The sequence below is a fragment of the Eurosta solidaginis genome, chromosome 5 (genome assembly GCF_040869045.1).
Source record: "Eurosta solidaginis isolate ZX-2024a chromosome 5, ASM4086904v1, whole genome shotgun sequence".
NCBI lineage: Eukaryota > Metazoa > Arthropoda > Insecta > Diptera > Tephritidae > Eurosta > Eurosta solidaginis.
Genome location: NC_090323.1, coordinates 203,630,759 through 203,658,516, shown reverse-complemented (window position 1 = coordinate 203,658,516; position 27,758 = coordinate 203,630,759). Strand labels below are relative to the sequence as shown.

Here is a 27,758-nt window from a genome sequence, read left to right as displayed (position 1 = left end):
TTGTCCAAAATTTTACTAATTTTCTATTCTGCGTCATAAGGTCAACCCACCTACCAAGTTTAATCGCTTTAACCGTCTTTAGTAATGAATTATCGCACTTTTTCGGTTTTTCGAAATTTTCGATATCGAAAAAGTTGGCGTGGATATAATCCAATTTCGTTCATTTTAAATGACAATTTTAGATCAGTGCCCAGGAACTTACATTCCAAATTTCATTAAGATATCTCAAAATTTACTCAAGTTATCATGTTTCCGGACGGACGGACATGGCTAAATGAATTTCTGTCTCGATTAATTTATGCCGTTACGGGGTACCGTCATGCGAACATAATTAATATACTCTGTGAGCTCTTCTCAGCTGAGTATAAAAACAATAATCATAACTTATAACGGAATTTATAAGCTTAACAAACTTAAATTTCCTGTATTGAAATATTAATACCAAAATATTAGGTGGTGCGCCATATATACCTCGGCGCACCTAGATTAACAAAAATTTCGAACACTAAAGTTGTCTTAACGGATTCAGAATCTCAGGCGTTCTCCGAAAATCGTCGCTTTGGAATGAAATTTTCAGATTCTCCGTTTTAAATCGTTCAAAATTTTTTGTAAATCCTAGCACTTTTGCGTCTTCGACCATGGGCAAATTGTTTTCACAACCTGGGGGTAGATTAAGTAAAGCTTGGTTTTTCAATGCAAGTTTACTTAAACTACAATTAAAGTTGACTAGAGTTAAACCTTGCCACTTTGAACGTTTAAACATAAATGAACAGTAAAATTTTATGTTATTGATTAATGTTTCAATGTTTTAACTGAACTGAACAATGTTTAACTGAAGTTTAAACATACACTGAAAAACCGGATCTAATATTACATTCAGTTTGCATCATAATTCCGTGGTTAATGCCTGCCGTTAAATATACATGTGAAATCTGTGTCACGAGCAATAATCTCCTAAGGCCTATCCTTTTACATGAGCCTTAGTTTGTACCCGATGGATTCCTAAGCAACTTAACCGATTTCAATCAAATTTGCACACCGTTTGCAATCAAATTGCTTGAAAGATAGGATAGCGTTCCTGTAAAGTTTCTTTACGGGGAGTGGACCAGAGACCGATCTATTCGAACAAATTCTACTCACTGTTTGATTTGCCTTCGGTAGCCTTTGGCATAGATTATAATACTAATTAGTATTTGCGATACTTTTTTTCCGGGAAGAGGACCAGGGACCAACCTTTTCGAAAAAAGTATGTTCTTGGTTCGATTTACCTGAAATTGGGCATATAGGTAGCCCTTTGCCTAGATTAGTGTTTATGAAACTTTTTTTCGGGAAATGGAGCAGGGATCGACTGAAACTGGGACTTGGACTGGAACTGGGAGCTGGGATTGGAACTGTAACTGGAACAGGAACTGGGACTTTGACTTGGACTTGGGGTAGAAATGGGGCTGGGAAAAAGGGATGCAGAAGAACTAGAGAGAAGAGAAAAGGCGGAAGGGGAAGGAAATAGAGTTAGACGAAGATAGAGAGATATGGATAGATAGAGCGGAAAAGAAGTTAGGGAAAGAAACAGAAAGAGATGCCTAAAAAGAGAAAGGCAGAGAGAAGAGTGAATAAAAAGATAAGGAAAAAGGGGAGACTAAGAGGTAAATAAAAAAAAAAAAATGTAAGGCGGATGGGACCTATATGTTTAATGCCGACTCTGAACGGCATCTGCAAGGCATATGAGTTTTCACTGAGAGCTTTTCATGGCAGAACTACACCCGGAGCGCTTGCCAAACACTGCCGAGGTGCGACCCCGCTTAGAAAAATTGTCTTCTAATTAAAAAACCTTATTTCTAAAATTTTGATGTTGCCTTGCCCGGGGTGTGAACCCAGGGCATACGGTGTGGTAGGCGGAGCACGCTACCATGACACCACGGTGGTCGGAAACTAAGAGGTAAAAACTACTTAAAAGGGCAGATCAACGTCTGCGGGGCTGCTAGTTCACATACCTACATATAAAAAACCAAATTGTACATTTGAAATTTCACAGTTACTAAATCCAGCCCCTGTTCTGGAAATTGGAATCGTTTAAATACTCCTGTTTTCCTTTCGGATACTTATTTAGCTGGTTTAAGGTAAATATTTACGAGAATAAATTAACAAAATTATCCTACTCTGGTAAAAAGCTAAAAAGAATGACAATTAAAAATGTGCTTTCTTGATATAATAACTAGTTAGTCGAGAAATAAGCAAATAAAGTGATTTCACCGTTTTCGAAATTAGCCACCAAAGGTTTTGCCGAGTGTTGTCGATGTTGGCAGTCCTTTGCCGGGTATAGAAACGGTACGCTCCGGTAACAAGCACCATTAAGGTACAAGCCCAACCAATTCGAGAACGCTTTAATATGACCACATTGAACCTCCACCACCTAGTTTCATGAGGAACTTGAGATGGCCGGAGCCTCGCCTTCTGAAGAAACAGTATTCTCCACGGTTAGGTGAGATTGAAAATTGGGCTGCATAAGGCATAATTTGCACTAGCAATCCCTTGAGAGCTTTGCGCTACATATCCCCTTCAATCCCGCCTCCAAAACATAGTTAGGGCTTTCAAAATTGATAGGGGAAAGAGAAATATTAGGATCGATTGTTGGAGAAAAGAAGGAAGAGAGAATATGAAAACACATATAGAGGAAGTGGTGGTGGGAGAGAAAGTGAAAGAGGCAACGGTAGAGAAGAGAGAAAGACTGAACAACAAAAACTGTTTAAAGTTCTTTTAGAACAGGCAAGTAAACCAAAGATCGGGTAGGACTATGTCTGCCGGAGTCGGCTGGTTCATGCCGTAAGTCGTTTTTTATCTTATATGGAAATAGTTACTAAATTCCCTCGTCTGGAAAGGGACGACCTCGAAAGACCATTGAACGCGATGTTAGGAAAATCATCAATATAAGATCTTCTGAATATATTTAACACTGCTCTAGAAAATACCATGGAATCGAAGGAATTCCTTTGGAATGATTCATTGCTATATATTCCGCCTATGCTATGCATAAAATTTCACTCAATGAGCTAGGGAATTGTTGTTTTTTTCAAGGTTCGATTCGAGCTCAAGGCCAGAACAATAATTTTTTTCAAATGATAATTATTGTTAATTTTTAATTTTTCTAAATTTTGAAAAATCGTATTTCGTTTTTGGAATAGTAAGTAGACAACTTTTCAGACAACCTGCCATAGCTGCGCAGATAGATCCGTTTCGAAGGGTGCTAAGCCTTCATCATAAGTACGCTTTAGGCACGTTGCGCTAACCATTAACAAAATACAATTTTTCAAATTTAGAAAAATTAAAAAATAACAATAATTATCATTTGAAAAAAATTATTGTTCTGGCCTTGAGCTCGAATCGAACCTTGAATCATTTATCACTAGGCCGATAAAAAAAAAACAGTTTTTTTTTACATTTAAAATCTATTTAATCCCAACGTGCAGTTGTACATAAGGGTGTTATAACTTTAAGTGGATAACATTAGTACGTAATGGCTTAAAGATATGGACTTCCTTATATTGAAAAAAGATTTTGATTGAACCATGTCCGTCCGTCCGTTAACACGATAACTTGACTAACTTATCTTGACCCAGAATAGATTGGTATTCAAGACAGGTGAAATCCAACGACAACCTTTTTCGATATCGAAGATTTCAAAAAATGGAAAAATGCGATAATTTAAAGAACATAAAGTGACGAAATTTGATAAGTGAGTTGAACAAGAAATATAAATGTGGAAAAAAATTGTTTAAGTTTTAAGAATCACAAAATTGCCAATACATTTATGGCACCTAACTACATAACCATTACAGATACATACATAGATATTTTAGCGCAAAGTATGATACAAAATTTAAATGGTCCTGGTCCCGTCTTTTTATACCTTTCATGAAAATGAAATGGTATATTAATTTCGTCACGAAACCGAAAATTGTAAGTCCTTAAAGGAAGATAGATAGACCCACCATTAAGTATACCGAAATAATCAGGTTGAAGAGCTGAGTTGATTTAGCCATGTCCGTCTGTCCGTCTGTCCGTCTGTCTGTTTGTATGCAAACTAGTCCCTCAATTTTTGAGATATCTTGATAAAATTTGGTGAGCGGGTGTATTTAGGTGTCCGATTAGACATTTGTCGGAACCGACCGGATCGGAACACTATAGCACATATCCTCCATACAACCGATTTTTCAGAAAAAGAGGATTTTTGTAATATCTTACCCAATTTAATAGATTGAAGCTTCAAACTTCACCATATACTTTCGTATATTCCACATATTGTTGCCTGAAAAAATTGATGAGATCGGTCGTATATATAGTATATATTCCCCACAACCGATTGTTCAGATAAAGAACTTTTCGTAATTACTGCCCTATTTTAAGAGCTAGAGGCTTCAAATTTCAACGAATGCTTACGTATATAGCATATATTGTTGTCTGAAAAAATCATAAAGATCGGTGGTATATATAGTATATATATGGTGGTATATATAGTATATATATATAGTATATATATATATTTTCGCAAATTTTAGCCCCTTTTTAACAGCTAGAAGCTTCAAATTTCACCGAATACTTACGTATATAGCATATATTGTTGTATGAAAAAATCATAGAGATCGGTTGTATATATAGTATATATCTCATACAACCGATTGTTCAGATAAGAAACTTTTCGCAATTTCTACCCCATTTTAACAGCTATAAGCTTCAAATTTCACCGATTGCTTACGTATATAGCATATATTGTTGTCTGAAAAAATCATAGAGATCGGTTGTATATATAGTATATATCTCATACAACCGATTGTTCAGATAAGAAACTTTTCGCAATTTCTACCCCATTTTAACAGCTGTAAGCTTCAAATTTCACCGATTGCTTACGTATATAGCATATATTGTTGTCTGAAAAAATCATAGAGATCGGTTGTATATATAGTATATATATCATACAACCGATTGTTCACAAAGGAAACTTTTCGCAATTTCTACCCCATTTTAACAGCTATAAGCTTCAAATTTCACCGATTGCTTACGTGTATAGTATGTATTGTTGTTTCAAAAAATCATAGAGATCGGTGATATATATAATATATATATGATGGTATATATAGAATATATATATAGTATATATATATTTTTTTTACGATTTCGGCCCCATTTTAACAGCTAGAACCTTCAAATTTCACCAAATGCTTACGTGTATAGCATATATTGATGTCTGAAAACATCATTGAAATCGGTGGTATACATAGTATATATCTCATACAACCGATTGTTCAGATAAGAAACTTTGCGCAATTTCTGCCCCGTTTTAACAGCTAGAAGCTTCAAATTTCACAAAATGCTTACGTATATAGCATATATTGTTGTCTGAAAAAATCATAGAGATCGGTGGTATATATATTATATACTTCATATAAACTGTCATTTTGACCCCTTTTTTACAGCTAGAAGCTTCAAAATTCATCAAATTTCATCAAATAGTTACGTTTACGTCATATATTTTTGAAATACGTGATTCGTAGTCATAGTTTTTACATTCAGACCACAAAAAACGTGAAGCTTTGCATCCTCACACAGATTACTTACCTATTTGTATATCTTTCATGAAAATGAAATGGTATATTAATTTCGTCACGAAACCGAAAATTGTAAGTCCTTAAAGGAAAATAGATAGACCCACCATTAAGTATACCGAAATAATCAGGTTGAAGAGCTGAGTTGATTTAGCCATGTCCGTCTGTCTGTTTGTATGCAAACTAGTCCCTCAATTTTTGAGATATCTTGATAAAATTTGGTGAGCGGGTGTGTTTGGGTGTCCGATTAGACATTTGTCGGAACCGACCGGATCGGACCACTATAGCATATATCCTCCATACAACCGATTTTTCAGAAACAGAGGATTTTTGTAATATCTTACCCAATTTAACAGATTGAAGCTTCAAACTTCACCATATACTTTCGTATATTCCACATATTGTTGCCTGAAAAAATTGATGAGATCGGTCGTATATATAGTATATATCCCCCACAACCGATTGTTCAGATAAGGAACTTTTCGTAATTACTGCCCTATTTTTAAAGCTAGAGGCTTCAAATTTCAACGAATGCTTACGTATATAGCATATATTGTTGTCTGAAAAAAATCATAAAGATCGGTGGTATATATAGTATATATATATATGTTCGCAAATTTTAGCCCCATTTTACCAGCTAGAAGCTTCAAATTTCACCGATTGCTTACGTATATAGTATATATTGTTGTGTCAAAAAATCATAGAGATCGGTGATATATATAATATATATATGATGGTATATATAGTATGATGGTATATATAGTATATATATATATTTTTTTTTTGCGATTTCGGCCCCATTTTAACAGCTAGAAGCTTCAAATTTCACAAAATGCTTACGTATATAGCATATATTGTTGTCTGAAAAAATCGTAGAGATCGGAGGTATATATATTTTATACTTCATATAAACTGTCATTTTTGCCCCTTTTTTACGGCTAGAAGCTTCAAAATTCATCAAATTTCATCAAATAGTTACGTTTACGTCATATATTGTTGAAATACGTGATTCGTAGTCATAGTTTTTACACGCAGACCACAAAATACCTGAAACTTTGCATCCTCACACAAAGTACCTACCTGTTTTTTATATTATATTTATCTTAAAAATCGTTAAGGTGTGTAGATCTGTTCACTATATATTTCTTATCTTATACATCCGATTATTCGGAGATTACGAACGGGATAAGATTATTGTTCAGCCCCATTCATGAAAGGTATGAAGTCTTCGGCACAGCCGAAGACAGTCCCGTTCTTACTTGTTTTTAATTAAGCCCTTCACAAATCTTTTAATATCAAAGTCGAGCAAAATGCGGCCAAATTTAACGAGACCTACATAGTAAGAACCTTATTTCTTTGATAGTAACTGTTTTATAGCTACTTACGGAAGACTATGTCTACGCATGCGTAGGAAGTGGCTTCTAGCTTTCATATCATTTAATGTAGGTGACTTTTCTCTTTGTAACGTATTCTTAAAATACATATGAAAGAACACACTTGGTATAAAATATTCGGTTTCGGTCGAACTAATATTTCCCTACTAGTATCTTAATTAGAGGTTTACGCCGATCACTTTATCGGCGGCGGCGGTCGTAAAAGGCAACCATAATACCATGGGTACCCAATCCATGGGTAAGGTGTTTTACTCGAAAGGTAGCAGGGTGGACGCGGGTATCACCCTGTGGGACCCTAGTCAAGGTCTTTATAAATACTGCTACCGCGGGAGCAGGAGAAGCCAGTGTGACCTGATGCACTGCATCGAACGATGCTTTGTATTCAGGTCTCACCTCCTGTCCTGGGATGGCCCCCTTGTGGGAGCATCGCGGTGGTTGTGGTTCCAAATAAGAGTTCACTTTATGACACGCTCTGAGTAGACTTGTTTTCCCTTGGGGACGCAAGACCCAAGGGAATTCGGTCTCTTACTTGTCACAGTATACCCAAATTCATTGAGAAACTGACCCTGAGGGGCAGATGAAAGGTTGGTCACATCCCATAATTGTGGCAACCGGAGATGCCGGAGAAAGATGGTGAAACACGGTTGAAAGATGGTGAGAGATGAAACGTATGTATATTGCCAGCCGAAAAACAATTGATAATTGTACGAGTGGGCCGGTGCTCATCTCGTCTTTTGAGATGTTTGAGGCTGCCTTAGACTGCTTAGCGAATAGGAGGCGTTCGCGGAATGGATGGCCACATTCAAAAATCTGGCAAGATTTAATGCTGTCAAATCACTGCAGTGTCGCCGGCTGCTATGCGAAGATGTTGCTGGGGCAGGTACTCGGTACTTACAGGTCTGTGATCGGAAAAGGTTGGACACATCCCTTCAATTGTGGTAGGAGTGTAATTTGGAGTGTAAAATGGAGCATAATTGTTGCGTAATTGAGTGGAAATTGGAGTGAAATAATAGTAGCAAATATGGAAGCCAAATGTAGCACAATATGGCGCGCAATGTCAAGTCAACGAGTGTGGTCTTAAGCGATGTCGAGAGACATTGCTGAGGCGGGCACTCGGCACCCACAGGTCTGTGTGGAAAAGGTTGGTCACATCCCTTGATTTTAATTGTGATGGAGTTTAATACGGAGCATAATAGGCAATATTTAAGCAAAACCAGCTCCGTCGTCAACAATGTTTTACATTGTTGTAACACTGCAGGACAGGAAAGGTTGGTCACATTCCTAAATTGCGACAAAACACAATGTCTCAAACTGATTAACTTGTTAATCAGATTTCGAGATATCCAAATCAATGAAAGAGGGACACTGAGACAAGCACGGAACTCGCGTTGGAGTTGCCGTGCAACCGGGTGCCATTACCCGAAAATGGAAGGGGAAGATGGATATGCGGGCCTCCGGTGCTTTCAACTGCTCAGCCAACTGAGATGCCATATATGTCTTCTGTTCTTCCATCTTGGATGTTATACGGTTCTCCTGCGATTCCAGTTGAGATGACATTTCGGTTGATATTTGTTTCAATACTGCTAGTATCGCGTTAGTGTCAACACTTGCCAATGGATACGGAGTCTCTATCTTCTCCTCCATTTTAGTCGCTGGCTCTTCCACATCAGGATAAAAGACATACTCGTCCACATTAATTCCTTCCAACTCCATTACCTCTCGTAGCCGTGCTTGAAGTTCGATCTTATTGCCAGTTGTATTCAATCCACGGTTCTCCAACTCCTTTCTCAGTTGCTGGATCCTTAATTCACTTAACTTTGCCAAGTCCAGGTTGTATTCGAAATCTTCAGAATTTATTCAACAATTCCCCTTCTGGCACCAATTGTAACGAATTTATGGAAACTCGGCTTAGTGTACACCTTCTACTAACGTTCTTGTCGCTAAATTGTTGAATAAATAACTTCAATATTCAAGAATACAAAATGGTCTTTATTAGACTACTTTGAAAGTACTTCACAATAACACTTATACTTCGCAACCAATAGCATGCTTAAATCAAACTGATTTTTGACTACTCAGCTTGTGCTGCCCCTCACTAAGGTAGGTGTGTCCTTGGTGTGAGGGCTTAGCCGAACTCCATTGCGCCCGACTATGAGGCGGGGCTGTTTAGAACTGACATCTACGCCGTTTCGCCTCATAGGAGGGCGGCGGGATGTCGGGACCAAGAACTGCCAACCCCCTAATCCAGGGTGTTATGCGGACCGTGCCTATTGGACGATTTACAGCCAGGGGATAAATTCGGCTGTATTCGAACGGAGCCTTCCCGATACCGGGCCTCCTCGGGAAGTATTTATGGCCTTGCCACAGTAAGGGGCCATGCTGTGGCGGACGGTTCTTTCCTCGTATATAATACTGGACCCCTGAGCCCGCCTTGTCGGGCAGGTGGTCGTACGACGAAGATGGACGACTCATCACCTGATTGTAATAAGGACGATGTAAAGAGGAGGACTGAGTCGCAAGCACAGGACGACAAATACGCATTAAGCGATGCGTCGGACTCGGGGAGCGAGAGTAGTGCTGATTCAATGAACTCCGTGTTGGGGAAGCTCACAAATTAAAACGGAGTAGAAGAGTGGAGAAGGGTACGGAGCAGAGGAAGTAAAATAGCTCTTTCGCAGTACCGTGCAGCACTAAGAATTGTACAACGCTTGGGAGCAGGGATCGACCCAACAAAAGTGGAGATCGAGCGCTTGGAATGAACCCATGAGGCGGTATAAGTAGGTCGAAGTCAGTTCAAAAGGTTTGCTGCGACAAACTCTCGGTTCTGCAACCGGTACGAGGAGGAAGAAGCGTCGAATGGCAGAATGAAGGGGCAACGTTCAGTGGAAGGCGACAAGCCTACTTTCAAGAGGCAGAAAGGACCCAGTCCTAGAGCCGCGAGGCAGGGCAGTCGCATAGACAAGACAAGTAGGCCCAAAGCTGTAAAACAGATGGGCCCCAATAGCGAGGTAGCAACTACCTCGAAAGTTGTGAGTCGGAGGGAAGTTCCAACTACGATTCCGGCTTTCTCGGAGGTGCCAAAGGGAGATAACACTAAGACTACGGCTTTTCCCGAGAAGATTACTGGTGTGGCAAAGCAGTCACTGACTGTGGCGCTGGTTGATCGTAGCAGTCCTTTCGGAAAAATGACTACTGAAAGGTGGAGATCTGTGGAAAGGGAGCTTATTAGCTTAATTCTTAAGATGATGCGGGAACAACTAAGTAAGCCCCTTCCAACCTTTGATTCGGGGGGATGGTATAATGGTGTGAAGATGATAGCGTACGACAATATCGCGAGCTTGCGGTAGCTGGAGGAAGTGGTTCCAAACCTCTAAAGGCAAGGCTTGGTGGACCAAGCGCAAATCCCCACGGTACCAAAAGTTTTGTACACGCAGCTTGACAAAATGTCCTTTGGCACTTGCAAAATTTACATGCGACTCAGGCGAAGAAGTCCCGAGGATAAAAACCCTATCACGCTAGAGGTGAGCGAAGTCGAAAAGGACCTAAAAAGCCTAAGGGAAAAAAGACAGGTGGAGGTCTCCAACGTCACCACGAAGGTGTTAGAATAGGACCAACCGCCAAATGGTGCTGTGCCTCGCACAGAGGAACACCCGGCACAACAGTTACGATAGGCTGAAGGGGACCTCGAATACACTAAACCAAAAGGGCAATGGGGGGGGGGGGGGGGGAGACGTCACGACGAAGGTGCTGGAGGGGGACAAACAGCCCAATGGTGCTGAGAGTCCTACAGATAAACCTCCAACACAGTATAGTGGCGTCGAACGAACTCCTCCTAACCCTTTAGGAGGGTTCGTTTGACGTGGCGCTGATCCAGGAGCCGTGGCTCTCATCAGGAGGAAAGGTTTCTGGACTTGGCGCGCGCGGGTTTGGCGTTTACTACGCGCAAAGGGACGGACGAATGCAAGCTGTAGTAATGGTAAGGAAACAGCTGCATTCATATATGCTGCCTAATTACACCACTGAGGACCTCGTAGCGGTGGCCGTTGAGCAAAAGAATAAGCAGGAATTTATCCTGGCATTCTGTTACATGGCCCATGCTGCGGAGGTTCCACCGATGGAGTGCAAAAGGCTAGTACAGGAGGAAGGGCGCAAAGGGCGGTTGGTCATAGGCGCAAAGGCAAATGCGCACCACAATGCATGGGGAGGAGCAGATAAGAACGAGAGAGGCGAATCTCTATTTTGGTACATCCTGCAAACCAATTTGCAGATAGCCAACAGGGGAAATTTCCCTACATACATAGGTCCAACATCCAGCAATGTTCTGGATATTACATTGAGCTCCGAGCGTGATATATCAAGGTATGATTGAATGGTTCTTGATGGACCATCCTTCTCCGACGAAGCGTATATTACCTTCAGCATCCCCCTAAAGAGGGTAGAGAAGGGAGGGACCTTTAGAAACCCTAGGTCAACGAACTGGACTAAATTCCAGAAACATGTAGAAACAAAACTGGGACAACCCAAAGAGGTTGCCAATGTGGCGGAACTGGAAGAGTCGAATGAATTCCTAACAAGGATGCTTATGACTGCGTATAACAGAGCTTGCCTTCTAAGAATATTCAGAGGAAAAGCAAAGCCGCCATGATGGAACAATGAGCTGAGTCTTCTAAGAAGACAGGTAAAAGAAATAATTAAGTTAGCAAAGACCGCGGAGAGCGAAGCGTGTCGGGACGAGTACAGGGATCTACTGAGGATCTAAAAGCGTGAAATTTCCAGGGCGAAGAGAACCTCGTGGAAAAGTTTCTGTACGGACATAGAGTGATCCAGCGAAACAGCACGGTTGGGAAAAGTCCTTGCGAGTGGAAACATAATCCAGGGACTAATAAAGAAAGAGAAAGGAGAATGGTCACGTAATAGTGAGGAATCCCTTGAGGTGCTTCTCGACACACATTTCCCATCGGGATACGGTTTAGAATAGCCAGCAGACATCACTCACATTTCGATCACGGAGCGGGTAGTGCCGGGCTTGGTGACCGATACCAAGATCGAAAGGGCAGTGAAAACGTTTTCTAAGTTTAAATTGCCGGGCCCAGACGGTATATTCCCGACCATGCTACACGTTTCAAGTATGGCGGTCGTGGAATGGCTTAAAATAATATACGATAGGTGCTTAAGGCTGAATCATGTATCGCACTCTTGGAGAACTGCTCGTGTAGCTTTCCTACCAAAGGCGGGGAAGATCGGTCACGTGTATCCCAAGGCTATAGACCCATTAGCTTAACATAATTTCTGCTCAAAACCGTTGGGAGGCTGATAGATGTGTACATAAAATCTAACGTGAATGAAAAGCTGCTCTCCACAACACAGCATGCGTACACCAAAAGCAAGTCGGTAGACACCGCATTGCATAGGGTGGTAATAAGCATAGAGAAATCCCTGTAATGTAAGGAGTATGCTCTAGGAGTCTTCTTGGACATTGCCGGGGCTTTCAATAATGTTTCTAAATGGGCGATTATGGATGGCCTTAATTACATTAAAGTACATCCCGCCTTAATCAGATGGATCGGCTGCATGTTAAATTGCAGGAAGATTACATCACAGTGGGGATTGTACGAGGCTACGAAATCAGTTGACAGGGGCACCCCGCAGGGAGGGGTGCTATCACCTCTGCTGTGGACGCTGATCATCAACCAACTGCTCAGGCGATTCGATGGGGGACCCGTAAAACTTACGGCTTACGCAGATGACGTTTCAATTGTCATAAGTTGAAAGTGCCTTCCAACGATTAGTTCTTTGATGGATCGGGCGCTTCGGGATATTCATACCTGGGCATCTAATGTCGGGTTGAAAGTCAATGCGGATAAGACGGATATGGTCTTGTTTACAAAGAGGTAAAATGTCCCAAATTGGACCAGGCCTAAGTTAGGAGGGGTGACCTTACAGGAGAAATCTTGCACAAAATATATAGGAATCATCCTAGACAGTAAGCTGTCATGGAAGCTCAACGTGGAGGAGAGGGTCGAGAAGGCCTCAACGGCACTCTATGCATGTAAAAGAATGCTGGGGTGTACGTGGGGCCTATCGGCCTCTCTTTCTCATTGGGTTTTTACAGCGATTGCAAGCCCTATTCTATACTATGGAGTTCTTGTTTGGTGGAAAGCCACACAAAAAACAACATACCTAAAAAAATTAGAGGGGGTATGCAGACTATCGATGCTTAGCATTACGGGAGCACTGAAAACAACCCCACGGCTGCACTGTATGCCATTCTGCACATTCCACCTGTAGACCTAGTAGCAAAGAACATAGCATTAACAACCGCAACCAGGCTCGGTGCCTCGGGGCAGTTTGAGCGCCGACCATATGGCTATAGTAGTAAGTATAGCGTCATCAATAACAAGACGAACAGACTACCTGATTCCCAATCTGCGCTTCGAGGGATATCTTAAGGCCACAATAGAGGTGGACGGTTGGCGCAAAGGGTGCGCAAATGGCGGACGAGGCAATACATGTATACACAGATGGTTCCAAAGTAGTGGAAGGAGTAGAGTCTGCGGTATACTGTGCTGATCCGGAAATAAGCAGATCCAAAATGCTGCCGGATTACTGTAGCGTTTTCCAAGCGGAAATATTAGCCCTAACCAAAGCAGTAGAAACCCTGGAAGAAAATAGCTTAAGCTGCAACCGTGCTAACTTTTATATTGACATTCAAACAGCATCTCGCATAGCACAGCATCTAAATGCGTGTTAGAGTGTAAGCAGTCTCTGGAGAGAATCGGGACAGGGAGAAGCATACATCTATATTGGGTCCCAGGGCATATGGGAATAGATGGGAATGAAAAAGCAGATGAACTAGCTAAAAAGGGCGCATCCCCTGAAGCTTGCTCCCTAGACGTCCCAATTAGACTGGGCGAGAATAAGCGAAGGCGAGAGGTGCACATGATCGACCAACCAGGAAAGGCGTGGGTTCAAGCGCGGGGCTGTAAAGTGTTGAAGATTATGTGTAGGTCTTACAACCTTAGACTAACAAAGTTGCTTCTATCATTAAAAAGAGAGACTGCAGACTCATGACGGGTATTCTGACTGGACACTGCCTTCTGGCGTCACATCCCTTTAAATTAGGCTTGGTCAGTGATAGCAGTTGTAGGAAGTGCGGGTTGGAGGAGAAAACGATCCAGCACGTTCTGTGCTCGTGCCCTGCACTTGCCAGGCTAAGACTCCAGCTATTAGGAGTAATACAGCTGTCAGATATAGAAGCAGCAAGCGGCTTAAGTCCTAGGAAGCTTCTAGTATTTGCCAAGAGGGCGGAGTTATTTTATAACATAGGTCCATGTTTTTGATAGAGTTTTTCAGTTTGGTCGTTAAAACAAACTTCTGGTAACACTACGGACTCAATCAGTCTATGTGAGGTTCTCATGGACCGGCCAGTTCAACCTAACCCAACCAGATTGTGCTGCTTTTATACTCTCTACCCAAATGTCTAGACGTTTCTTCTGCTAGAATTTTCTACTTGGCTACCAGCTATACGATACCAGCTATAACTACAGATACACGGTTATAGCCTCCCGCATAGCCATATGCGCGTGTATATGTGAGTACTACTTCGACAGATGACTACATCTGTATGCGAGTTATCTCTTCGTTGCCTTGTATGTACATATGTGGGTAAATGATGATTAATGTGTTTATGTACCTTGCTTAATGTTTCTGTTGTTGTGCTTTTATTTAATAACCTTAGGGATGTGAGACAATTAGTGATGCTAATATTCGTCACAATATATAACGAAAACAAAAATCTTGTCATTAGGCTTGGTTCAAGAGATATACACAGATTGACTACAGTTATCTATAAACCGATTAACCCACGTAGTGCCTTAACCGTTACGGCTTTTAAATTGCCAACCTCAGCAACTTACTTATACTTACTTAATTTACGCTTAACCGTTTAAATGGTTATGGCCGTCCAACAAGGAAAAGGTTGTCTTTTTATCCGAGGCTTGATTTTTCCTTTCATTGGAGTGTGGTCTGACGTGGAGGGTCCCAAGCCCAGCGCACAATCCGCTCAGCCTGAATGAAAATATTATTTGCACGTTTTTATAGCGAGCAGCCAATACGCGACATACGCCCGCGACATGTCGCACCTCGTGGTGGACAGACGCTGCCGATGAAAGATCCCCCAGCTAACCCTTAAACCGAGAATGTCAGAGTGGCCTAGCCAGGTTGTCGCCTTCTCACGTTAGCTCACCATTAAACGGATGTTCAGTGGCTACCCAGAGGATAGTGAGCTGCTTGAACCACATGCAAAAGAATCGCAGATAAGAATTCCCAGGTGATTGGCGGTCAGAAGGTTTCCCCACTTTCGTGGACTTCTACACACGGCTCCACCCTTCAACCTCAACAACTGTGATCTAGAATAATGGAATCCAAAGGTTTCCTGGCCGCCATAAGTTCCCTGGCCGCTTTCACCAACCTCAGTTTCGCTAACTTTATTTGACAGAAATCGTTCGATGATCTGCCATATAGAGTGTCAGGTAATGTTTTCAGGGTCTTTCTTATAATAAATATTTTAAACCTTTAGTGAACATTTTTGATTGTAAATACCACAGTTTAGAGTGGTTTCATTCAACGATTTGAGTCGCCATATTAACTATTTGACTTTTAATGGCATTATGATATCTGATATAAAATTGTGCTACCAGAGTGGGTTGCAGCATTTTTTAATGTTTCCTGTGGGACTTTTCCCAAAGGGCTTTTAAATATGTATATAGAATCAACTTCGCCACATATAGCGCTGATAAAATACTAAAACATGAGAAAAGAGATGTCTAAAATCTACAGACTCAAAGGTTTGAGTCGTCAAGAAATCGCTACAATTTTATTTTAATTTTTGACCAGGTAGTTTGGTCGATACTATGCTAGGTATACGCATGATACAAACATAGAGAGGTGGCTCCACTTCTTCTTTTTCTCCGTCATTGCCGCCGTTTGCCATTAACTCTGTTTTGGAATTCCCTTTTGAAACAACGGTACAATATCTTAAAATTTTTGTAATATTTTTTCATGTTCACCTAGCTGTTCGATGCAGGTAATGAACACAACACCCATGCATGTACATTCAAGACTTGCATATGCCGGAAATTATGTATCTTGCTAGTTCGTACTCCGCATATAACCATCTTCCTAATAAGCAAAGAAGCGGAGTATAAGAGCATAAAGAAGTCGAAGTCGCGATGCCCGAAGTGTTGGCGGGGGACAAATAAATTGCTTCTAAGGTGTTTTTCCCACTAAAGAGGTCAGTAAGAAGCACTACTCTCCATAAAGTAGTATACCCTTATGTCTTTACCTTTTGAATGCGGCATTTTAGTTCTATTTAAACCAGTTCACACCTTTTAGCAGCTTTATTATTATCTATCCCTTATATATTGATAGTTAAATAAAAAGACCTCATATAAGTTATTAAAATTCGAAAGCACAATTTTGTTGAGATGGCAATAATTTTTCACAATTTGACAAATTGTATCTCTGACAACTAGTTATTTATTTTTATTTAGATTTTCAGAAGTGGCGAACTAGCAAGCCTTGAATAGTTGCACAGAATTTCCAATATACCCTAAAGATCAGGAGATATTTCAAAATTAGAGATATTTATAGTGTAGTTAAATGTTCTGAATCAGAGTTGGGAAAAATTTATTCGAATAATGAATAAACACAAAGCCCTGTCGACGCGAAATAAATGCGATGAACTTCGCCCTGCCAAAAACAAATATATAATCCCTAGGGTGGGCCAAATTTATTGTTGAAAAGGCACATCCAGTTTCTGAATCTATGGGTCATACTGAGTAATATTGTCCATGGGACCATAGGTCTGAAATGAATTTCGAGCCTCCCTAATGTTAGAAAATGTTATATCCCAATCCGAATAGCGGCTCTCACAAATAAAATACATGAAAATAAATGTCAAATTCGGATTCGGATTGGGACATAAAATTTTCTAATAAAATTAGGGAGGCTGGAAATTCATTTCAGACCTATGGTCCCATGGGCAATATTACGCAGTATGACCCATAGATTCAGAAACTGGATGTTCACCTGAAGTTTTTCCCCCCCATTTTTCCCCATACAATTTGACCCGCCCTAATAATCCCGGTTTTTGCATGAAGGTGAACACAATGAAAGCTAAGAGCGAAATTTACGCGACGGAATTGTACGCGGCCGCATGGTAGCGTGCTCCGCCTACCACACCGAAGATCCTGGGTTCACGTCCTGGGCAAAGCAACATCAATATTTTAGAAACAAGGCTTTTCAATTAGAAGAAAATTTTTCTAAGCGGGGTCGGCCTTCGGCAGTGTTTGGCAAGCACTCCGAGTGTATTTCTGCCATGACAACCTCTGAGTGAAAACTCATCTGCTTTGCAGATGCCGTTCGGAGTCGTCATAAAACGAGTAGGTCCCGCCCCGCCAATTTGTAAGAAAAATTAAAAAGGACCACGACGCAAATTGGAACAGAAGAGAAACTCGGCCTAAAATCTCTTCGGAGGTTATCGCGCCCTACATTTATTTTATTTATTTTTAATTGTACGACGCACGGTGGGGTTTTTGATCAATTTAGCTGGCCAAAAGTCGATTTTTCAAAATACTCCAATTTTTTTAAAATACTCTCCATGGCGTTCCTAGATGTCCTCTGAATATTATACATACCCCAAAACCCATCTGCAACGTAAACGGAGCTAACCCCGCACATCTAAAGTTGTATAAAAATTGTTGCAGTTCGATGTATTTTTGGATTAAAAAGAAATATACCCTTCTAACCTAAATACTTGTTCACTTGTTTAGACTTAATCAAATCTAGTTAAATTTTCTTTTAATACAGTTTAATGTGTTTTTATATTCAGCGTGCTTTGCACACAGAGTATATAACTTTGATTGGATAACGGTTGGTTATAGAGTAGGGGGGGTCGATTTAAAAATCGCTCATTGCTCTGTGAAAATCGTATTCTAGGGATCAAATAAGAAACTTTGCCGGAGGAACCATACCTCTAAAACGAATTCTGATGTCCCCCCCCCCCCCCCCCCTCCAATTTGGGTCGAACTTTTGGGTAGGGGCAAATTTTGAAAAATCCCACTTTGACCCATTTAGAGTGCTCCAATCGAGTCCAAATGTATGACCGACCCCCACTAACCGACCCACCGATGCCAGTGGCACACCCCCTGGAACCCCCCCTGGGGGCCTCCAAAGTTAGTGGGGGTCGGTCATACATTTGAACAAGTCCAATTTTCACATTCATTCTTCAACAGATGTCGCAGTGTTGTGAATATCAATTGGCACGAACCAGAATAGAAGTAGGATTAATGAAGACAAACAAAAAACCGCTGTGATGGCTGAATGGTTATAGCAGCGGCGCCTAAACGTTGCCGATGAAGGAATTTAGCAGTTCCCGAAATGGATCTATACAACGAGCTTTGGCAGTTGTCTCAATTTTTTCTTTCTTCTATTCTAATTTAAAAAAAAATTTTTCAATTAAGAAAAAATTTATCATAACAATAATAATGATAAAAAATTATTGTTAGGCCTTGAGCTCGATTCGAACCCGCGATCTTAAAATCAGTTGGCCGATATAACAACAAAAATTGTTAATACATCAAAATAATTTTAAAAAAATTGTTAAGTTAAACGGTTTTATTGAAAACAATACTTAAATAAATGTAAGGCGCGATAACCTCCGAAAAGATCTCAGGCCGAGCTTCTCTTCCAATTTGCGTCGTGCTCCTCTTGATTTTGACTACAAATTGGCCGGACGAGACCTACATGTTTTATGCCGACTCCGAACGGCATCTGAAAGGCAGATGAGTTTTCACTGAGAGCTTTTCATGGCAGAAATACACCCGGAGCGCTTGCCAAACACTGCCGAGGGGCGACCCTGATTAGGAAATTTTCTTCTAATTGTAAAACCTTATTTCTAAAATTTTTGTTGTTGCTTTGCCCGGGGTGTTAGCCCAGGGCATACGGTGTGGTAGGCGGAGTACGCTACCATCACACCACGGTGGCCGCAATATGTCCGATTTGGCTCATATTTGGAACAAATATTACATACAGTCCGGTAGAAGTGACATCAAAATATTTTGGAGTTGGAGGAGGGACAAGCATTCGTGGCGCAGAGTCGAGTAAAGTTTTTGGAAGGATTATGTATTCAGGACTTAAATTGTAACAAATTGTCAGGAAAAAGTCCTTGTAATAATGAGTCACTAAATGAACTAAATAGAATGAGAAATAATAGGCAATTAAATAAAGATTAAAAACTTGAAAAAAGAAAATTTAAAAAAAATTTTAAGTTAAATGGTTTTATTGAAAACAATATTTACATGAAGAAATAATAATATTAAAAGCTAGAAAATAATTAGGTGGGTCCTAAGTACTAGTCATCATACTCCTCATGAATCTAGGGCGTTGATCAGACAATTAAATAAAAGCGTTGGACACGACAAATTTCTATTGATAGTCATAAGTAAGACCAACTGAACCTTAATCAGGTTATGCTACGCCTCACATTTTTAAAAATTTTACGCGCCCAACGCTTTTATTTAATTGTCTGATCACCGCCCTAGGTTGATGAGGAGTGTGATGACTAGCTTTTAATATTATTATTACTTGATGTGAGTATTGTTTTCAATAAAACCGTTTAACTTAAAATTTTTTTTTATTATTTTAGTTTCAAGTTTTTAGTCTTTATTTAATTGTCTATTATTTCTCATTCTGTTTAGTTCATTTAGGGACTCATTATTACAAGGACTTTTTCCTGACAATGTGTTACAATCTAAGTCCTCAATGCATAATCCTTCCAAAGACTTTACTCGACTCTGCGCCACGTATGTTTGTCCCTCCTCCAACTCCAAAATATTTTCATGTCACTTCTACCGGACTATATGTAATATTTGTTCCAAATATGAGCCAAATCGGACATCATAGGTTGCTTTCTATTCATGTATGTATTATGTGTTCCAAATATGGACCAAATCACCCACAAATACGATTTTTTAGAATATTTCGATCCTTGCGCCACCTAGCGGCGATTTTTTCTTATTATTGCATTGTTCCAGGTGGTGTGATCCCATCAGCTGATTGCTTCTTCTTGATAATTTTCCATACAAAGCCTTGTACAACAAAATGTCAGTTAATCGAATTGTATGAAAATTTTCTTTTGACTTGACATTCTTCAGCACGGCGAATTGGTTGAATTCGCTTTGCCATCATCTGGTATGGATTCGCCTTGCTTGACATTCTTCTGCACGGCGAATCGGTTGAATTCGCTTTGCCTCCACCTTTTATAGATTCGCCTTGGATTCGCCTTGCATAAAGGTATCTATCGAAAATTTATTCTGGAATAACCGCTGGGTTTTAGAGCTGATGTTGTTGTTAGTGTTAATGCTGGCTCCCAATAAACGAAGTCTTTTACTATTTCGATATTGTGGCTACTAACAGTGGCGTGGTTGCCAAGGCGCAAATGCTTTGACTTTTTCTTCAATGACAGCAAGTACTTCATTTTGTCCCCATTCACCATCAAACCCATATTTTTCAAGTTTGGAGTAATCAGAACCTACGGTGCGGGTGTTCAGGCCGATGATATCAATGTCATCATCATATGGCAGTAATCGCACGCTTTTATAGTATTATTCCAGAGCGGTTAAGTTCTGCCGCCAGTATAATTTTCTCCTACTTGTTTTGATCTAATTTAAAAACAAAAACACACACACAAAGTTTTTTCACTCGTCATGACTCTACAGTCCTCTCCTTTGATAGTAGTAACTTTGTTAGTTTTAAGTTGCAAGGCTTACACATTATATTCGACTCTTTACAGCGCCGCGATTGGGTCCATGCCTTTCCCGCTTGTACTAGCATATGCAACTCTCGCCTTCTCTTAACCTCGTCAAATCCGATTCATTCCAGGGGCTGCCTACATTGTAACACACTTTTAGATGCTTGTCGAGATTATTGCCTTAATTGCTACTTGCTTGTCAATATAACATTCGACGCGGCTGCAGCTTAAGCTTTGCTCACGGCTACTACTCCCGCCTAAAAACGCTACAGTGATCTGGCAGCTTGTAGGATCTGTTTATTTCTGGATCGGCACAGTATAGCGCAGACCCTACTCCTTCCAGTACTTTGTGCCAACCATCCACTTCTATTGTGACTCTACGAGCCCCATCGAAGCGCAGATACGGAATCCGGTAGCCTGTTTGTCCTGTAATGACACTACACTACTACGGCCGTATGGTCTGCGCTCAAGCTTCTCCGAGGCACTAAGGCTCGTTGGAGGGGGGAATCTACACAACGGCACAGAGTGCAGCCGTCGGAGTTGTTCCAGGGCTCCCGTAAACATTGATAACCTGTATACCCCCTGTGTTCTTTTTTGTGTGGCTGTCCACCAAGCAACGACTCCATAAAGAGCCACTTCTGACAATTGCAACGTCATCTGCGTAAACCGTAAGCTGGAAAGGTCCCTTATTGAACCGCCTGAGCAGTTGGTTGATGACCAGCGTCCACAGCAGGGGTGATAACATCCCGCCCTAGGGCTTGCCGTGTCCACTGATTTCGTGTTCTCATAAAAACCCCATTGTGAAGTAATCTTCCTGCAACTTAACCTGCAGCCGATCGATCTGGTAATGGCTGGATGTACTTCAATGTAGCCAGGACCATCCATGATAGCCCGTTTAGAGAAGCTCCGGCAATGTCTAAGAATACTCCATCGGCACTTTGATCCGATTGTTTTAAATGAGTACCGGTGTCGATATTTGTTTTAAGTTCTATAACTAGAGCTTCAATTGAGTTGAGTGGGACAGGGGGAGGAAGTCTTGAACTCGCTCGGTGTTCCCAAACGGCGTCAGTTATCTCGAATAAGGCGTCCCTTCTTTCCGTCATAGTAACACTCGCATTCTCCGGGCATAGCAGCGTCATAAAATAGCACCGCACCATAGACAGTGACTCCATTGTAGTGATCGGGAAATGGTCTCCCGCTGTTGGGATACATCGTTAGGTCGAGGATTGCTCTGAGTGAATAGGTTTGGCAGGTGCAGCAGCCTTTCTTTCGCCTTTTCCCAGCAAACTTTTCTTGTATCTACTTGTATTGGCTGCTAATAGTGGTCCGACTGAATATTTGGACCTCCTACAATGCACATAATTTGACTACTGGTGCTATGCTTCCTGTCGATCACGGCAGTCTCAAATTTGCTTCTTTAAGTTTTAACTTCTGTAAATTTGACCTCGCCTTCTAGTAGGTAGTGAACGTAAATAGCAGAAAGCCCGTTAAAATCGACTGATTAATCTCTCACCATCCTGTGGAAATCCCAGATCACATCTATAGCTACCAATCTATAGCAAGGCCTTAGCGCCTTTCATTAATATTTTTCTCAGTCTATGGGTAAAAGAAGTCAATGCCAAGATATAGCATATGTTAATGGAACTAATACTAGACTAAGAGAAGACGTGCTCCTCTCTATCATTTGACAAGTTGGGGTGATCATTTTTCCAATCCACGGATAACATGCAACGTACATATATCAGTCCCTCCCTGCTTCCAGGGGCTCAGTTTTTCAGCATTAACAAATTATGTTCGGGACCTTCAGAGATACTTATCTGTAACAAAATATTCTTATATTTTTAGACCTCGAGAGATGAAAGTACAGCTGAATCAAATTATGATGTCGATAATGACCAATTCGATTTGGACAGATCGAAACGAAGCGGTAGAGGCTAGTAAGTCTTGAAAGCTCCTGGTAACAAGCTATAACTAATACAAATTTTTGTTCTATCTGCTAATCCAAGTTTACGCGGACAGACGCAATCTCAATATCTAAATTTTGGTAAACCAGAACAGGATGGCAAAGCGGAAGCCGAGGCTAATGAGCATGGATCAAGAACAACAGTTTGTATGATCATTTATAGCAACTTTTTCTTTGAGCTTTATTACTAACAAAATATCTTCGTTTAGCTGGAAGCCATGGTATGGGACAAGCGCAGAGTCAATTTTCCATGGGAGACTGCAGTGACTGTTCCACAAGTCCAATTTATGGTGGGTTTGTTCACGTTGTTAAAGTTCGCTGAGCAAATAAATTTATGAAACAATTATTTTATTTTAGAATATCCCGTGGGCTCTCCAGATCCGCTTACTTTGGTTGGTCCTGGTACAGGTATTGGTGCTGTTGGCCGGCCAGATGCATTAGTCACTGCTCCAGGAACGGGCGCAATTGGCCCAAGTGTTGTTGGTGCTCCTGGAGCTGCAGGAGCATTTAGACCAGGGGGAGCTTATCAGCCTTCTGGTCCAGGCGGAATTGGGGCGAGGCCTGGAGGTCGCCAGCCAGGTGTCGGATTACAACCAGTTGGCGGACTACAGCCAGGTGGCGGCTATGAAACGAGAATCGGTGGCCAACCAACAAGTCCTGGTGGTGTAACTGGTACAGGAGGAATACAACCAGATGGAGTATATAGACCAGGTGCTGGTTTACAGCCAGGAGCCGGATACGGTCCTGGAATCCGAAGCCAACCTAGCGGACCCGATAGCGTAGCCGGAGCAGTAACCCCAAGTGGGGCATATAGACCAGGTGCCGGACAACAACCTGGCACCGGACTACAAACAAGTGCGGGATATGAAGCTGGAACCGGTGGTCAACAAAGTGGCTCTGGAGGCAAAGCAGGAGGAGCGTATAGACCAGGTGCTGGACAGCAACCAGGTGCGGGTCTTCAACCAGCTGCCGGACAGCAAACTGGTGGGGGATATGACGCTGGAATCAGGGGTCAAGCTATTGGCTCTGGTGGAATGCCAGGTGGAAAATATAGACCAGGTGCGGGACTTCAACTAGGTGGCGGACTACTACCGGGTGGCGGATTACAGCCTGGTGCGCGATATGAAGCCGGGACAGGTGGTCAACGTGGTGGCCCTAGTGGCATAGCAGGTGGAGCGTATAGACCAAGTACGGCACTTCAACCAGGTGTCGAACAACAAGCAAGCGCTGGACTTCCGAATGGTAGGGGTTATGGAGCTGGAATTGATGGTCAACCTAGTGGGCCTGGTGGTACAGTTGGTACGGGAGCAGTACCAGTAAGTGGAGTGTATAGACCAGGTGCTGGGTTCCAACCTGGCGAAGGATATGGAACGAGAACTGAAGGTCAGCTGATTGGTACGGGTGGCATAAGACCGCAACCCGGAGATGGTTACGGGAATGATCGAGAGGGTGGACTCGATAGAGTAGGTGACGGAGGCGGAGGAGCTTTTACTTCAAGTGCAGGAAGGCAGCCAATTAGATTATATGAACCACATAGAAACGGCGTCGGAGGTTTTCCTGTGGGCCCAGATGGTGGCAGAGTCGGTATTCCAGGTCTAGGTTTACGACCTGGTGCTCCGTTCGTAAGTGGTTCCCAAATATCTGGCCAGCCCGGGTCGCAGGGTGGTCTCGATGTTGGTACAAGATATCAACCAGGTGATGCATTGAGACCTGGTTTTGGAAGTCAGCCCAGTGGAGTCGTCGTTCAACCTTCGGGTGCGGGAGCTGGAGTAAGAGTTGATATTGGTGGACAGCCGGGAGGAGTTTATAAACCTGATGGCGCAGTGGCAGTTGGTACAGGGTCTGTTCAGGGTACTGGCATGGGTTCCGGTCAAGGTTATGGCCCATCTACGGGAGCTCAGCCTGGTGTCAATTATATACCAGGTGCGGGCGTGCAACCTGGTGATATCTATCGGCCTTCTAGTGAAGGAGGTGCAGTATATGGGGCGGGAGCAGGTGCTCGACCAAGTGGGATATATGGCGCGGATATTCCACCAGATGCGTATGTTAATCCGAGTATGCCAGGTGCCGGCTCAATTCCAGGTCAAGCTTATGGTCCAGGTATGTCGCAGCCTGGTATTGCTTATGGACCTAGTGGTGTACCAACTGGAGCATATGCTCAACCAGGACCAAGTGTACAGCCCGGAACAGGTGCAGGATTTCAGCCAGGAGCAGGTTTACAGCCCGGAGCTAGTTATCGACCGGGTGCAGGTTATCAACCAGGAACAGGTTTGCAGCAAGGAGTAGGTTTACAGCCAGGCGCAAGCTACCAACCGGGAACAGGTTTCCATCCGGGTGCAGGAGTACAACCAGGAGCAGGTTACCAACCAGGTGCAGGCGTACAGTCAGGAGCAGGTTTTCAACCAAGACCCCGTGTTCAACAAGGTGCAGGCGAACAGCCAGGAGCAGGTTACCAACAAGGAGCCGGTGTTCAACCAGGTGCAGGTTACCAACTAAGACCCGGTGTTCAACAAGGTGCAGGCGAACAGCCAGGAGTAGGTTACCAACCAGGAGCCGGTGTTCAACCAGGTGCAGGTGTACAGCCAGGAGCAGGTTACCAACCAGGTGCAGGTGTACAGCCAGGAGCAGGTTACCAACCAGGAGCCGGTGTCCAACCAGGTGTAGGTGTGCAACCAGGAGCAGGGTACCAACCAGGCGCAGGTGTGCAACCAGGAGCAGGGTACCAACCAGGCGCAGGTGTGCAACCAGGAGCAGGTTACCAACCAGGTGCAGGTGTACAGCCAGGAGCAGGTTACCAACCAGGAGCCGGTGTTCAACCAGGTGCAGGTGTACAGCCAGGAGCAGGTTACCAACTAAGACCCGGTGTTCAACAAGGTGCAGGCGAACAGCCAGGAGTAGGTTACCAACCAAGAACCGGTGTTCAACCAGGTGCAGGTGTACAGCCAGGGGCAGGTTACCAACCAGGAGCCGGTGTCCAACCAGGTGCAGGTGTGCAACCAGGAGCAGGGTACCAACCAGGCGCAGGTGTGCAACCAGGAGCAGGTTACCAACCAGGTCCAGGTCTACAACCAGGGGCAGGTTACCAACCAGGTGGAGGTCTACAGCCAGGAGCAGGTTACCAACCAGGAGCTGGTTCCCAACCAGGTGCAGGCCTGCAACCAGGTGCAGGCCTGCAACCAGGAGCAGGCTACCAACCAGGGGCTGGGCTTCAACCCAGCACAGGTGTGCAACCAGGAGCAGGTTACCAATCAGGGATAGGTCTTCAACCGAGTGCAGGTGTGCAACCAGGAGCAGGTTATCAACCAGGGGTAGGTCAACTGCCAGGCAGAGGTTTCCAACCGGGAACAATTTACCAACCAGGAACAGGCCTTCAACCAGGTACAGGTTATCAGCCAAGCGTAGATTTACAACCAGGTGCAGGTTATCAACCAGGGTCACGTCTTCAAACAGGTGCAGGTGTAGGCTTAAAATCCGGCGGCGCATTGCAACCGGGTTCACAGACTGGCTTTGGTTACGGTGCACAACTTGGAGGAGAATCTTCCGGAAAGCCAGGTGTTGCTGATATTTATGGTCTTGGCGGTGGCACAGGTGTACAACAAGGTGGATTATATGGACCTTCAGCGGGAGTCGGAGCATTACCACCTGATGTCGGCGCTACAGGAGTCGGTGGTGTTGGTGGTACTGGATTCTTGCCTGGTGTTGGGGTATCCACAGCACCCGGAGCTGTCGTCTATCCTGGAGGTGTTGGCCCTGGAGCGGGAGCTTTGGGTGAGTATAAAGAGGAAGGTAAATGTCAAATGTCATACATACGTAGAAGTATATATGTATGTACATATGTATATTAATAGTCTGTCAAATCTTAATAACAAGCAAATTCTTTATTCAAGGTCCAAGCAACTTGCTACAAGCATCTGGGGCCGGTGGTACAGAAGACGCCTTCTCGCAAGCTGAGTCTTCAATAAGTGATGGCCAAGCTGCTGCCAGTTCGCAAGGCAAAAAGAATGGAGGCACCGCAAAATCTCAAGTATCGGGTACATATAGCTCGACTGGAACTTTCAGTGCTAGTGCTTCCACATCGGACAGCGATCGTTCCGCCAATGCCCAAGTGAGCGGAAGCAGTGAAGGAGCTATGAGTCAGTCACAAGGACAAGGGGGTGCAGCACAATCACAGGCGCAAGTACAAGTAAATGCGAAGAATGGTGGTACTAAAGCATCCTCACAGAGTGGTGGTATAATCCATCAGAGTCAAAGCGAGGTACACAACTTTTTGTAGATACAAGATGTCATCAGCTAAAGGTCAAAATTTTGTTTCCCCTTGTGATAGGTGCAAGCAAACGATAAGGGTGGTTTGGCTGATTCACAGTCAAGTGGACCGGGACAAACATCATCACAGGCGCAAATCGGTTTCCGACCCAATCAAGACGGTAGTACTGCGCCAGCTCTTCGCGGTGGCGGTCAAGCTTCTGCGCAATCTGGCAGTCACTCGGGTCAGAGTCAATCGCAGATTCAAGGCACATCTAGGTAGGTTGCGCGGCGGTAAATGAGGGTGTTTTGATTTTAGAAATTATTTATTTTAAACTGTAGTTTCGGCGTATCATATCATGGAGCTGCTCAGTCTGCGTCCGGCACGAAAGAACAAGTAGCAAGCTATCGTGAACAAAATCGCGAATTGTTTCACAGCATAAGCCAATTCGGAAATACTGATGCGTAAGTTTAATGACCTCTCGCGATTGCATTGGGCATGTTGAATTAGAATACTGCTTTCAGAGTTACTGATCGTGTAGATGCCGTGTATAGTGGCCCAAGTGGAACATCGCTGACTGCAGAGGGTGGTGTGTTACCGGATTTGGATCTGAAATCTTCAAAGAGTGTCAAAGAGAGTAAGTTCCGTAATGTATGTTTATTTGCACGATTTTCCGTCATCTCTTCAAAGAGTGTCAAAGAGAGTAAGTTCCGTAATGTATGCATATTTGCACGATTTTCCGTCATCTCTT

The 27,758-nt window shown here is 42.8% G+C and overlaps 1 protein-coding gene across 3 annotated transcripts in view; it reads left to right on the top strand.

The window, feature by feature from the left end:
- Nucleotides 1-27,758, top strand: part of prc (pericardin) — a 32,151-nt gene that overhangs the window by 1,937 nt on the left and 2,456 nt on the right. For 2 of the 3 annotated variants that reach the window (XM_067787573.1, XM_067787575.1), the window contains exons 3-10: nucleotides 22,647-22,738; nucleotides 22,808-22,911; nucleotides 22,974-23,054; nucleotides 23,122-26,532; nucleotides 26,652-27,019; nucleotides 27,089-27,285; nucleotides 27,349-27,471; nucleotides 27,532-27,710. In XM_067787573.1, the coding sequence (XP_067643674.1) occupies nucleotides 22,647-22,738; nucleotides 22,808-22,911; nucleotides 22,974-23,054; nucleotides 23,122-26,532; nucleotides 26,652-27,019; nucleotides 27,089-27,285; nucleotides 27,349-27,471; nucleotides 27,532-27,710 (4,555 nt within the window). The remainder of the gene's footprint in view (nucleotides 1-22,646; nucleotides 22,739-22,807; nucleotides 22,912-22,973; nucleotides 23,055-23,121; nucleotides 26,533-26,651; nucleotides 27,020-27,088; nucleotides 27,286-27,348; nucleotides 27,472-27,531; nucleotides 27,711-27,758) is intronic. The other variant, XM_067787576.1, reaches the window with a different exon arrangement.